The sequence below is a fragment of the Camelus bactrianus genome, chromosome 7 (assembly GCF_048773025.1).
Source record: "Camelus bactrianus isolate YW-2024 breed Bactrian camel chromosome 7, ASM4877302v1, whole genome shotgun sequence".
Lineage (NCBI taxonomy): Eukaryota > Metazoa > Chordata > Mammalia > Artiodactyla > Camelidae > Camelus > Camelus bactrianus.
In genome coordinates this window covers 25,818,736-25,833,208 of record NC_133545.1, presented here as the reverse complement: position 1 = coordinate 25,833,208, position 14,473 = coordinate 25,818,736, and the positions used below count along the sequence as shown (strand labels likewise).

Here is a 14,473-nt window from a genome sequence, read left to right as displayed (position 1 = left end):
ACATTTAACGAAGAGACATTTTTCTCCGCGAAGCTTCTAAATCCCAGCGGGTTCCACAAACTCCAGGTCCTGCGAAGCTACTGGCAGAAACCGGGGGGAGGAGCGTCGCTCTGTGAATCGCTACCCTGGGACCCGGCCCCGAGCGGCCGCCGCGCCCCTCCGCCCCCCGCGCGCGCCGCGGGCCGGCGGCACGCTCCCTGCGTCGCGGCGCCGCGCCCCCGCGCCCCCGCTCTCGCCCCCGCCCCCGCTCCCGCCCGCGCCGAGCCGCGGCGCGCACAGCCCGGCCCGAGCGCGCACCCGGCACACAGGCGGCGCCGCGCTCCGAGCGCTCAGACCGCGGCAGCCTCCAGCGAGGGAGACCGAGTCCCGCACGCCCGACATGCGCCTCGACTAGCGGCTCTCCGGCCCGCGAGCACCACGCGTCCTCCTCTCGGTTGTTTCTCTCTCTCTCACACACACACACACACACACACACAAACACACGCACGCACACAACCTCGCGCCAGTCTATACACTGGAGGAGAAAACCTTTCCCTGGCGCCCCCTCCCTCTGCACCCCGACACGCCGAGGAGCCGCGCGGTGGGGGCCCTCGGACTATCTGGAAATGCGCATCCTAAAGCGCTTCCTCGCCTGTATCCAGCTCCTCTGTGTCTGCCGCCTGGGTGAGTTGAGGAGCCTCGGTGGGGGTTTCCCTCCGGGATCGTTTGGGACACGGGTTGGGGGATTTCAGAGCTTTCGGTACTTGCTGCCGCGCCGCCGTCTAGCAAGAAGGAGAGAGGGACGGCGGACTGGGGATCCCACGGTGTCGGCGGCCGCACGACGGGTGTCAGCAGCGTGGGAGAATGCGCCCCCTGCCCACCTCGCACCTCCGCCGCCGTCCGGCTGCCCGCGGCGAGGCCGCTCCCGCCGCCGGGAGAGGGAGGCTTGCCCATCACGCTCCCGGTCCTCGCAGCTCTCTTTCCTCTTTTACAAGGTGTGGAAAGAGCCTTTTAGATACACATAAAAAATAAATACAGCAGTGGTGGGGGGCTACGTACCGTAACACATTTTTGCTGTTAAGTTCATATTAAGGATATTGTGAGCTGGAATGAGAAATACACGTGTCTGGTGCGAATTACACGCACACACACACACACACACCACACACACACACACACACACACACACGCTTGAAAGGTAGTAACAAAAACAGGCACCAACCTGACTTTTCAGTGTTTTTCAGTACTTTTAGTTTAGGCACATTCAAGTCTGGGCAGTTACTTAAAAAAAAGTTTCAATAAAAATTTCTATCAACGTTTTGCCACTGCTACCAAAATCAGAGGAGAGCTGCAGGTTGATACAGTTGTTCATGGATTCATGTTTCACCCACCACCTTCTAGGTTACATATGAGATATTGAAACCGCCTTCTGAAATAGCCAGTTAGAATATTTACCTGGAATGCAGATTCACTAAGTGTTCCGGACATTTTCAGAAAGAATTGTTAAGACTGGATTTTTTTTGCATTTTATTAAAGAAATGTCCTTTTTTTCCTTTAAGAAGATATTCTATTATGATGGAATATAATAGGTTTGGAGGCATTAACCTGAAAGTTAGAAAGTGTACCTTAGGCTGTGAGTACATGTAGTTTACTCTTTTCAGTTAGAAGTTCCTAAATTTTTTTTTTGAGATTGTTCATAATAAAGTAGATATTAACCTACATTTTCATCCAATAGATGGTGCTGCTCTTGGCACAGTAACCTTTACAAAAAGAAATCATCCTCATTTTCTAACTAATGAGAATTGCATTGCAAATATGATGATAATTGCCAATAGGACCCCAGATACATGGACATAATTTAAATTCTAAAAGCTATATGAATGTAGTCAGGGATGATGTGATGTACACGGTTGACGTTAAAGACTTGCAGGGAGTCTGGTCCTGGTTTTCTCTAAAACCACATAGTTGATTCTGGAGAGGAGAAGACATTTTTTTTTAAAGTGCTGTGGTCATCAGATACACACACCTGTTGAATTTATATTTCTGTTATATATCTGTTTTAACTACAAAGCCAGATCCTCTTAGTAATTAGATTATTGTTTAAAGTAAATCTCACTGTAGTATAAAAATAAACCAGAGAATATTGATCTGTATGCCATCTAGACCACATGCCCTGAGTATTTTGTGAATTTTTAAAAATTGGGATATAATTTGCGTGGTGTACAATTCACTTTTTTAAATTGTTCAGTTCGGTGGGTTTTAGTATATTCACAAAGTTGTGCAACCATCACCACTAATTATAGAACATTTTAATCACCCCAAAAAGAAACTCCATGAATACTCATTCCTCATTCTCTCTGACCCCAGCCCTGGCAATCACTACTTTCTTTTTCTATAGATATGTCTATTTTGAGAATTTCATATAAATAGAATCATATGGCCTCTGGTGTCTGACTTCATTCACTTAGCATATTTTAAGATTCATCAATGTTGTAGGATGTTATCAGTACTTCAGTTTTTTCGTGGCTGAATCATACTGCATTTCAATATACCATGTTTTGCAAAGGCTTCTCTCAATAAAGCGTTGTCAGTAGCCTCTTGTTTTGGATTTATAGATTTCAGCTTATTGGACATTTTCTTTAATGCTTTGATGATGTAAAATTTAACTGGAAAGAGTTTAATTGTTTAAGTGTATCACAAGTTTATGTCATGGTATTGAATGTAAGTTTGTATTAGAACTCAAAATGTGGGGGTTTTGAGGCTGGTAGGTGAATACTTTTGTATCCCTTCCCTTTTAAACAAAGCTGGCCTTTTACAGTGCTGCCTGCAGGCTGACCTCGGGGCGTTGGCCACCTCAGAATGAGTATCTTGATTTCGAGGTAGCACATTTTAAAACACTGAGGCACACTACAAATGAAAAATTTAGTCTATCATTATTTATCCCTCAACATCAACTGTCGTATTCCTGGATGTGTTTGCCACTCATCTTCAGTGTCTTTGGAGCCAAGAGCTGACCTGGCACGTGTGATAGATGCTCAGGAAAGGTCTACCCACTGAGACTTGCTGTGCAGGATGACAGCTCTGGTACAATTTGAATGTTAGACTGCCCTCCTTATCCTTGTCCAGAAACAAGTTATAGAATTCACTCAAGAGTCTGTTGTTAGCAATCAGTTAAGAATGTTGTGATAACTTTATCGTTTTCAGCATCAGAAACGTCCTGATATTTTGAACTGGACATACGGACCGATTGCTTCTTTCAAAAAACCTTCCAAGCAGAAAAATCTTCATTAGATTATTTGGAGTGAAACAGATTCTTTCTCTTCAAATTACTGCTAGGAATTACTAGAAACTACAGAGAAACATTATGGGTTTTTTTTTGGGGGGGGTGGGTATTAAATATATCTGTGAGTTCATCTAGTTGGATAATTATATCAAGATTGTTCTGAGGCCTCAAATGTTTTTGCCAGAACTAGCTAGATCACAGTTCTTAAACTTTAGGGTACACCAGAGTCACCAGGAGAACTTATTAAAGCACAGATTATGGGCCCTACGCTGAAGAGTTTCTGATCCAGTAGGTCTGGGATTGGGCTGGAAAATCTCAGTGTCCGACTAATTCCTAGTGTATGCGGATGCTACTGGTCCAGGTACATACTTCAACAACTATTCACCACCTAGTTTGGCATTTAAATGTCAATAAAGTTTCTGGATTATTAACAGGTTTTTACTGTGGACTTGATTTCTGATACCTGACTTAAAATATTAACATAATAATTTTTAAAAATTACACCAGAACGCAACATTTAATGTTATTCAGCTGAAGGAGATTATTACTCAGAGAAGCAGAAATTAACGATGTCCCCAAGATAATTCCCTATGTGAATTTGGACCTTCTCTAAAATAATTGAGAGGTTTTCTGTTAGGTGGAGAACTAATGCAATGCCTGGGTAACTCTGGTTATTATTTAATTGTGACCCACTGAACAGGTAATGGGAAAATCTTCAGTGGCTTCCTACTGTAAGGAGACTTAACTATGAGTCATAGAGGAGAGGTAGGCGTTTTAAGAGCATTTAAGGAGGAACAGTTTCCTTTAGCTAATAAGAATTCAGGATCTTTGAATTAAGGGAGTTATAACCCTGCAAGGTACACTAAATTAAAATGTTAAGTATTATTGTAAAATCTGTAATTAATCAAATTCTGAACTTTTAAGTCAAGTATAACTGCTTGACTACAAATTATACCCAATTCCTCTGCAAGAATTAATTGCTTAATTTATCTTGAGTATGGAATCGGTGAAATCCAGTATGCTGGGATTCTCAGCTTGGTCTATTTATCTTCTGAAAACAAAGTATAATCAGGAATAGAAAATATTCATGCCTTCTTTTCCCCAAATAGTAACTAGTTTCCATTCAGAAAATTAATTACTTTTGATTTGCAGAGTAGCAATTTTCTTTATTTCATCTCTCTCTCCTTTTTATTACAGACTATAGTTGCTTCCACTCAGGAAAGTTTGCCAGGATACGTCATTTCATTGATGAATTCGTTTATGCTCTCATGTCTGTGCTAGACGTTTGAGAATTTGCTTAGAATTTTATGTTGTGAGAATTTTGCTTCTGGCAAAAATTCAGGCTTTTCTGGAAGCACACACTGCATTTCCGCGTTCCCCTGACTCCAAAGAGATTTGAGTGACTTGACATCTAACCTGGTAGCTTTGCTTGACCTCCCATTTGCCAACCGTTCAGGCTGTATTATGGAGATGGAACTCCTTCATTCTGAAACAGAGGACCTCAAGGGAGGGGCTTGATTAAGAAGACAAGCTTGTATTTTATTTCCATTTACCATCCATCAGTGTTCGCGGGGTGCAGACCCAATGCTGAACATCTTATGTACATTTTCTCACTTCATTCTGCCCAAAACTTTTTCAGGTAGGTGTTTTCATTTTACACATTTTCCAGTGGAGGAAACTGAGGCACAGAGAAGTCAAATGACGTACCTAACATCATACAGCCTGCCTCAGCCTGTATGTTTCTTCTTACTCCCAAGCCTGATCCTTTTCCTCCTTTCATTCCTAGGAGATCAGTTTACTGTTTGGAATTTACTAACTCTCCACGTAAGAAGTGATGCTACCTTTCACGTTCTCATTTGCTTTCTTTCAGATCTCCAGTCATGATTTTCCCATGTGCTCCCATGTTACTTTTTTCCCTTTTAAAAAAAACTAAGGCATAATTTACCTTTTCTAGTGTACTGGATGGGCGCTTATAATGAAGCAGCGCATAAACATAGAGTCTTAAGACATATGATCCCTATAATCCAGCTGATCTGAATCAATCTCTGCTTTGAAAACCTCCTTTAAGTCTCACTTTGAAGATATTTGCTTCTTTTAGAACTCGTTAACAATCTTTCGGAAGTATCTCTTAATGTATTATATATCTTAACTTTCAAATATTTTTTATTGAAGTAAAGTCGATTTACAATGTTGTGTTAATTTCTGGTGTACAGCATAGTGATTCAGTTATACATATGTATTTATGTGTGTATATATATATATATATTCCTTTTCATATTCTTTTTCATTATGAGCTATTACAAGGTATTGAATGTAGTTCCCCGTGCTATACAGTAGGACTTTGTTGTTTACTTTATATATGGTAGTTAGTATCTACAAATCTCGAACTCCCCTCCCCACCCACTTCCCCCCGGTAGCCATAAGTTTGTTTTTTATGTCTGTGAGTCTGTCTCTGTTTTGTAAATAAGTTCGTGTCTTTTTTTTTTTTTCAGATTCCACATAGAAATGATGGAATTTTTCTTTCTCTTTTTTTTCTTTTGGTATTTTTCTTTCTCTTTCTGTCTTACTTCTTTTAGTATGATGATCTCCAGGTCCATCCATGTTGTGGCAAATGGCATTATTTGATTCTTTTTTATGGCTGCGTAGTATTCCATTGTATAAATGTACCACAGCTTCTTTATCCAGTCATCTCATGATGGACATTTAGGTTGCGTCCATGTCTTGACTATTGTATATAGTGCTGCTATGAACATTGGGGGTACATGTGTCCTTTTGAATTGAGTGAAAACTATGATGAAGTATCACCTCACAGTCAGAATGACCATCACTAATAAGTCCACAAATGATAACATTGAAGAGGGTGTGAAGAAAAGGGAACCCTCCTACACTGTTGGTGGGAATGTAGTTTGTTGTAGCCATTATGGAAAACAGTATGGAGATTCCTTAAAAAAGTGAAAATAGACTTATCCTGTGATCTAGCAATCCCACTCCTTGCTGTATATCTGGAGGAAACTCTAATTTGAAAAGATACATGCACCTCAAATATTTAAAAATTTTTCCCAATTCATCAAGAAGCCCAGTGGTAAAAGTCAGAACCAATTTATATAAAACATATGTATGTTTCGATTGTGCTTTAACTTTTAGTGTCTTGTTGGGAGTAATCCCTGGCAGCAGCTGCAGGTTACAAAAGGGAATCAGTTTTTATTCATGTTTGTAATTCTTCAGAGGCTTATATAACATACATGTAGGCTTTAAGGGAAAAATTATTTGATCATACGGCACAATCCTATAAAGCACTTATATTTTAGAACTCTGCTGTCCAGGACCATGGCCACCAGGTATATGTGGCTATTTAATTGCAAATTTATTGAAATACATTCATTCAGTTCCTCATTCACACCAGCCACATTTCAAGAGCTCAGTGGGCACAGGTGACTCGTGGCTGCCGCATGGGGCAGTGCACACGTAGAACATTCATATCACTGCAGAAAGTCTATCAAAAACTGATAAAGTGTTGGTAGATAGTACCGATGAGAAGTCAACGCAACTGAAAAGACTTCTAAAGTCATTCAAATCATTTGAAGTATTGGTATGAGTTGGTTATGTTGGCCTGTGTCCCTGTGTTGTGTCAGGCATACAGAAATCACAGAGACATTCTGGTGGCCCAAGGTGGAGCAGCAACAGATGAACGGAGTTTACTGGTCACTTTGTGGCCTTTATGGATGGGGGTTGAACAGGAGAGATTAGCTGCTGGTTTGGGAGTGAGCGCTCCCACAACTCATTTCCCATAAATTGTCCCAGCATTCACTGTGTTGTTTTGCAATGTACCTGTCCTTCTCTCCCACTAGACTAGCTCATTGAGGGCAAAAACTTGTATTTCATTCATCCTTGGACTTAGCATTTTTGGACTTAGCACCTACAGTAGGTGCATAATAAATCTTTAATTCCTGAGGTCATGGAGGGAGAGTACTGTGAAGCTTCTTAGATAGCAGGAGCTTTTTGTGGTTGAGATCATCCAGTTTCCTCTGGCTTTTCCTTCTTTTGATTCAGATCTCAATCCAAGAACTAGGTCAGCACTGACCTTTAGCCATCCATCTTTAATGCCACTTCTGGCACCAGACCTTCACTTTCTTTGATTCTTCCAGAAATGCACTGAAGCATCATCTAGATCCTGACACTATCTGTGCATGAAAAAATACAGCCCCCATGTTTGATACTGCATGTGTGGTGGCAGGAGCAATTTTGAGTGAGAGTTTAATTTTAGATGAGTTGGCAGCAAGAAAGCTTGGATGTGCCTGGGGTGGGGGAGGGGGCAGGGCATAAAGCTAGTGTTTGATGTGCGTGCGTGTGTGTGTGCACACACATGCACGTGCATGCATGTTTACCTGTTAGGGAGGAAAGGGCAGTGCGCATGAAGGGTGGTCACTAATGAGCCATGAAGTATCTTGAGCCCACAAAGGCAGTATTTTCTGTCAGTCAGAAGCCATCATGCTGGGTCCTCTCTAGTCAAGCTGGCCATGAGAAGTAGTGGCCCGAGGCAGTTCTGGAAAGCAGATAACTGACAGGAAGTACAGTTACATTATGTGGATATGTGTACTTTTGGAGTTTGTCTAATTTGTCTGAGGTTTTATCATTAGTCCTAGATGATAGGTGCTGCATCTGGCTCAGCCCTGCACATAGCAGATGTTCAGCAAATATTTGAACTGAGTTGAATTCAAATGGAACAGGGCATGGGATGAGTTAGAAATTATTACAAGAGTTAAAAACAGAAACAACTTGCTCTTTGATTAGGATCTTTGCTTTATTTTCTCCTCACTCACCTTCCTTCCTTCCTCTTTCTCTCTCTCTCTCTTTTTTTCTTTGGTTTCTATTTCCTCTTCACCTCAGTTCTTTTAAGCACAAGTTTAAGATTGAAAAAAAAAAGTCACCATTGTTCAGCATTGTGATGAAGGATTTGATAGGAAGGAGATGGACACCATTTGATACTGTTATTTAAAATATTTTTACTGTGATAATATAATTTTGGGGACTTGGTAATTAACATAATTTTATAAGCACGTGTTGACATTTCTTTCTGCCTAAAAATTCTAATATGTAAAAATGGGCAGCTTGTCTCTCTCTCTTTTTTTCTTTTTGCTTCTGATACTTGCACACAGATGTTAAGTTAAATGCGATTATTCAGAGTGCTGGTTAATGTCAACTTTCTGGTTTCATTCAATAGCCACGTACCAATTTATGGACCCACTGACAAAAGATAAATTTTGTACAAGTTTCCTTGGAAATATAGGCTTTATAGCTTTGGAAAGAATAATGATTAATTAGTAGGAAAAAAGGATTTTCTGTTAAAATATTGAGAACAGTGTCCGCAGGTACCTCTCCACTCTGGGAGGATCCTTCTGTCCTTCTGTCTCTCTGCTTTCCACACTGTCACCATTGTTTTTCTGTTCTTTCACTGTCACTGACCTGACTGCTTATTTCTTGATGCCTAGAGCTCTAACATTTTACCTAAAGGGTTTGGGTCTTGACAATAGACCTTTTCTCTGAACTGATAAACTTAGTACCTCGAGTAGGAATGAAAGAAAATGTTTCTGTTTAAAACGACCTCTTTTTGCAGAAATCATGGTCACCACCAAAGTCCTGATTGTGTGCTTGGTCTAAAAAAAATGCTGGCCAGATATAAGGAACTTTTCTAGATTTTTCTCATGGTTGTCAATCACATTTTCACTAGATTAAAAAGTACTTCTGTAATGACATTTTTGCCCTCTTGCATTTTGGCACGTTACCTGGAATGGGACACATAAGGGTGGCATCTCACCCAGCACACAGAATCGTGCAGAATCTTGGTCTGCCTGTCGGAGCGTATTGCACGCATGATCCCCTGTCATGTTTGTTTCAGCGTGAAAAAAGATTGATAAGCACCAATCCAGGTCAGAGGTTCTCAGTCCTGGCCGGACTTTCAAATTATCTGGTGTTGTGGACTGAATGATTGTGTCCCTCCTGGTATTCCTGTGTTGAAGTCCTAACCCCCATTGTACTGGTATTTGGAGGTGGAACCTTGGGGAGGTAATTAGGTTTGGGTGAGAGCATGAGGGTGGAGTCCCCTTGATGGGATTAAATTCCTTATAAGAAGGGAAAGAGAGACCAAAAGTCTCTTTCTCTGTGCCATGTGGGAACACAGAAAGAAGGCAGCTGTCTGTAAGCCAAGAAGAGAGCTCCCTCCAGGACCCATATCTTTTAGCCGCTTGATCTTGGACTTCTAAGCCTCCAGAACTGAGAAATAAATGTTGTTTAAGCCACCCAGTCAATGGTTTTCTTTTTATAGCAGCCTGAGCTGACTATATTCCACAGGAACTTTTAAAACATACTGATGTCTGGGCCCCACCCTGGATCAAGTACATGAGTGGGTGCAGGGGCCCAGACGTGAATATTTTCTTAAAACTCCCCAGGTGATTACACAGTACAGCCAGGGTTTAAAAACGACAGATCTAGGTCAACCTCGTGATACTACCAATCTTAGTTCGTTTTTCTTAAGGTGGAGATATTGGCAAGTTTCATGCTATCCTAAAACAAAGCTAGTACCACAGGACAAAGGCCCTGGAAAACTTCCCACCCCTCTCTCCTCTTCTTAAGGCAGTTTCAGTTTCAGAGTAACCCTAGAAGGAGGAGTGTGGACTATAATGGTTGACCTCACAGTCTTTGCAAGCCAGGGGAACTACAGGAGGCCAGACGGTCTTGGAGTTGGTCCAGAGATTCAAGTCTATCAGCAGATGGGAGGATTACTGAACCACTCCGATGGGAGACACAAGTGCATTTACCAGGATATGGCACCTAATATCTTTCTTTTTGTCAATGATACATATTCTTACTGTTCCCTTGTCTTGATTATTTTCTTTCTCCATGCATAATTTGTTAGAATCAGAGTTACGATTTTTTTATTATGTAATAGATACAAGATTTAGCTGTATTTTTTCATTTCAGCAGTTCATTTTGTGTGTGTGTTTAAAATTACTTTTTCACTATTTATCATGCTATCTAAGCTATTTTTGCTATATTTGAAAAGCACTGATAGCATTTAGAAATTTACAAAGAACTTTTTAGACGGTCCAAAGAACTGTTTTAATATTCTTAGTCATAAATGGTGAGAACACAAGCACAAATCAAGTCATTGAATGTTTATTGAGCACCTTGTTTGTGACTAATATTCTCCTAGAGAGAATATTTCTCTAGTGGTCTGGTAAGCCTTTGCAAGAGAGATAAATCTGTACAGAAGTAGCTCTCATACATGGCAGAGTTTGCAGAACATGAAACTGTGAGTTGTGTGGGAGTGTAAATTCACCTCTGGGAATGTTTCTAAGAGGAGATGATGTTGGATGGAGACCCTGCTGGATGGTGGGGGGAGGTAGGTCTTCAGGGGTCACTGTTCGGGAGAAGGGCACTGGTGATGAAAATGATGGTATACACAGAAGCATGGAATAAGAATGAGAGTGTAGTGTTTAGAGGGAGGGAAAAATTGGGATGGGTGTATATTAGTGGATAAGTTTCAAATAGTAGGTGGGATTTCTAATGGCTAATTGAAGGATTTGGAGTTTGGAGATTGCCTAATACATAGTGGGGAACCATTGAAGGGTTTTGAGCAGCGGAATGATTCGAGTAGATCTCTAAGGTGTATCAGAGTATAGGGTGGACTGGAGCAGAGTGAGACTGGGAATGAGGAGACTCAGTTAAAAGGCTGTTACACTGGGTCAGTCAAAGTGGACATTTGGTAGATCATTTGGAGGTATATCAATACCATCCTCTATGTAATACTTTAATGTTTAAAAGTATTTCCAAAGACATTGCCTCATATGACATAAGTGTCATTGGTCTCATTGCTTGGACTTGGTGCCATTATCTAGAGAGAGAGTCATCATTGGGCCTCAGGGGAACGTCCTCCTTGAGAAGGTGAAGATGTTGCGAGGACCATATAGAGTCAGAGAAATATCAAGGAAGGAAAAGTGGAGGCAGCAGATACACACAATTCTACAGAAGCTGATGGTTAGAAGGGAAGAAAAGAGAGAGAAATAGAGGCAGGTAGCGTGACCACTTCTTATTTACTGAGTGGTAGAACTCCAGGCTTCTTACCTCAAAACATGGGAATGGATGGTAAACATTTCCTCTGAGCTGATTAACTCAGTGCCTTGAGAAGTAATAAGAAGAAATGGTGTTGCTTAAAATAATCTGTTTTTGTTGATTTTAGAGGAGATCATAGTTACGACCTTAAAAAAAGCTTAAGGATGGGAAGGACTTGAGTATATTCACAGTGTCAGGCTAGTTTCATCGTCTTATCAAAACTACTTCTTTCACCTTTAAAATCCTTGTTTTTTGTCCTTTTTAAAATGAGCACGGTATATTGTACATTTCAGTCAACTGTCTGCCAGTAAATAGGCTTTCTAAAGATCCCTGATTTCAGATTGCTTGAAGGCTATCATAGTCCTATCGCGTAAGCTAGTATCTTTGTAAATTGCTTGCAGCTTGTGTTTTACATAAAAACGGTGCGATGGAAAATGATTCATAGAATAAGCTTCCTAGCATTTGATTTTAAATTGATTTTGGCAATTTTTTCCTTTTAATGTATGAAAAATATGATGGGATTTTATCTACTGTATCTCAAGATATATTCAGGATATACAAAGTGGTAAATTAATGAATCACTAAGTTTCAGAAAGGGATAAAGTGGCAGCTGTCAAGGATAGAAATGTGAGCATATTTTTCCTTGTGTAATGAAGAAATATAGCCATATTATGATATACGAGTTGGATGCAAGACTTTTATATTTAAGAAGTATGGCTGAACGAATTTTACATGAGTAACATTTGGTTATAGTCAAGTTTCCTTTGATGGCTTTTAGAATGGGGAAATGACATGTAATGTGCATATATATAAAATACATTCCTATAAGTATTTTATATATAAATATATTTATATATGTATACATGCATAGATTGTATATTGTTTAGATATGCTTATATATACAATAAATATATATATATATGTTTTTCTGCTTCTTAAAAATTGATATTACCTTATTTTGAGCATTAAAAGATTACATCCTTTGGAAAAATCATCAAGTTTAATGATAGGAATTATCCTGGATAGTTTCAGCCTGACTTTTTCCTGCCTCCTGGAAGGTCTGCTTCTTCCTGTGACCTGAATACAGTGCTGTCCTTCGCCAAAGGGACTGAGTCTGGTTGAGATCAATGGAACTTATTTCACTAGATCCTCATTGAACGGCCACTGTGTGCTTAACACTGTGCTTGACTTTAATAGTTTTTCTCTTTGAGGAGTTAGTCTGGTTAGAAATATAAAATGAACCCTGGTGCAAGCTTTCCAGAATAGAGAATAATGAAATAAACGTTTGATCACATGAATCAGATTTCAAGTCTGGAAAGCCATAAAAAAAAAAAAAAAGACAAAATAAAGATGTGAATTTATTTTAAAAATGTCTTCATGGCCGTATGAATAGCACTTCTTCCTTTTGAGCATGGAGCGTTTACTGTTTCATTCAGTAATTTACGCATCTTTTGTCTCCCCTTCAGTATTCTGCCCTACCACATTCAAACCAGTAGTGTAAGGAGCAACATACATAGACAGAATGTTCAGTTAAAACACACTTCTTGTATGTTCTGTTCAACACCTACTTACTGCTGAGAAAATGTCACATAATTTCCACAGTTAAGTCTGTCCCAATTTGAGGCTAAATTTTTGGTGGTGGCAGCTGCTATTCTGTGACAAAGGTAAACTCTTGGTGCTAAAATTTCAAAGAGTGAGTTGGTATGCATATGATTCTTGGCTAACAGTCTATCAAAACGGGGCAAGAATTTTGGACACAGATAGCAATGCTGCCTGCAAAATGGATTCCTGGAAAGAAGTACAAAGAATGAAATCATTTTTAATTAGCCAAGAATGGCTAGTCCATATTGCCCTTAAATCCTTTAAGATACAGCACAATCTGGGCATCATCCATCCCACAAAAAGAGTATCCCATAATGCTTCTCTCTTTCTTCCTAACTTTTCATTACATTTTAGCTATTTAGTATTCTTGGCAGAAGAAGTCAAGAACACACAAGATGCTTCTTTGTTCCTCAATAATTTATTCAAAATTTTATACCAGCCCCTCCACCACCCTCAGATGGTTAAACACCCATATGAAAGTATTCCAGTTCTTTACTTGGCGAGAGCTTTTCAAGGTGGCTGGCTCCTCCTCACCCTGAACCCCTCCCCACCTCCTCCTCCTCTTACACGTTTTAAAATTAGAATTGTACAGCGTCTGTCTCTTTGAAAAAATAAAAAGCAACTCTTAATTTTTTACAAACATGATGAGGATTAAGTTACATTAGACACAATGGCATTCAGGCTAGTGAAGAGAAGAAAATATTTAGCCAAATAATCTCTCTTCTCATAATTACAGAATATAAAGCCTCTTACTGGGAGATGGGTTTGGTCTTCTCTGAATATTGGCAGAGAAGATGTACTCCCATGTAGTGAGTTTTCCCTTTAAATACAAGGGGACTGCTGACTTTTTTTCAGTGTGAGGCTTTGAGACTGTGGTGCACAGCCTGCTGGAGATTTGTTTGGGTGATTGCATCCTGGAGAAAACTCACTGAAAGTAGGTCATCAAGAAAAGATTGATACAGATTTTTTGTGTGGAAGTGATTATGCTTGTTTATTGCATTCTGCTACAATCTAATATGCCAGGCTATGCAGTTCCAGTGGGAAAGTATGTTCACATATAATCCCACTTAGAATTTGTAGACTGGAGTTTAAGTTGCCACTGATTAAACCTTTCAGGATCCTTACAGGGTATTCAGTAATAAAGAATGGAAAGTTTTTGCATATTACATATATTCTTGCTCAGTCATCTGTAAATCCCAAACATACATATTAGTTGATAAAAATACAGCTGGAAAGTTCTACTGTATTAAATCTCTCTCTCTCTCTCTCTCACACACACACACACACACACACACACACACACAATGAGCCATAAAAATTACAATACATCGCCTATTAATTTAGAAAATCCTCACCAGTTCTCTTGCCAAAATGTATACAGTTTGATAAACACACTATAATCATTACTTACTTGACATAAATTATTGCTTGTCTAAGGCCACTGTTGAAAAGGCCTTTTGCAAGTTTGTAGAACAGATATTGGAATGCTTTTAGGAACTT

At 39.9% G+C, this 14,473-nt stretch overlaps 1 protein-coding gene across 4 annotated transcripts in view; it reads left to right on the top strand.

Moving 5' to 3' along the window:
- The first annotated feature begins 275 nt into the window (after positions 1-275).
- The window catches only part of PTPRZ1 (protein tyrosine phosphatase receptor type Z1), a 163,134-nt gene continuing 148,936 nt past the window's right edge, over positions 276-14,473 (top strand). For 3 of the 4 annotated variants that reach the window (XM_074367157.1, XM_074367158.1, XM_074367156.1), the window contains exon 1: positions 290-663. In XM_074367157.1, coding sequence (XP_074223258.1) covers positions 606-663 — 58 coding nt within the window. In that variant the 5' untranslated portion in view covers positions 290-605. Of the gene's footprint in view, positions 664-14,473 lie in introns of all 4 variants that reach the window. The other variant, XM_074367155.1, reaches the window with a different exon arrangement.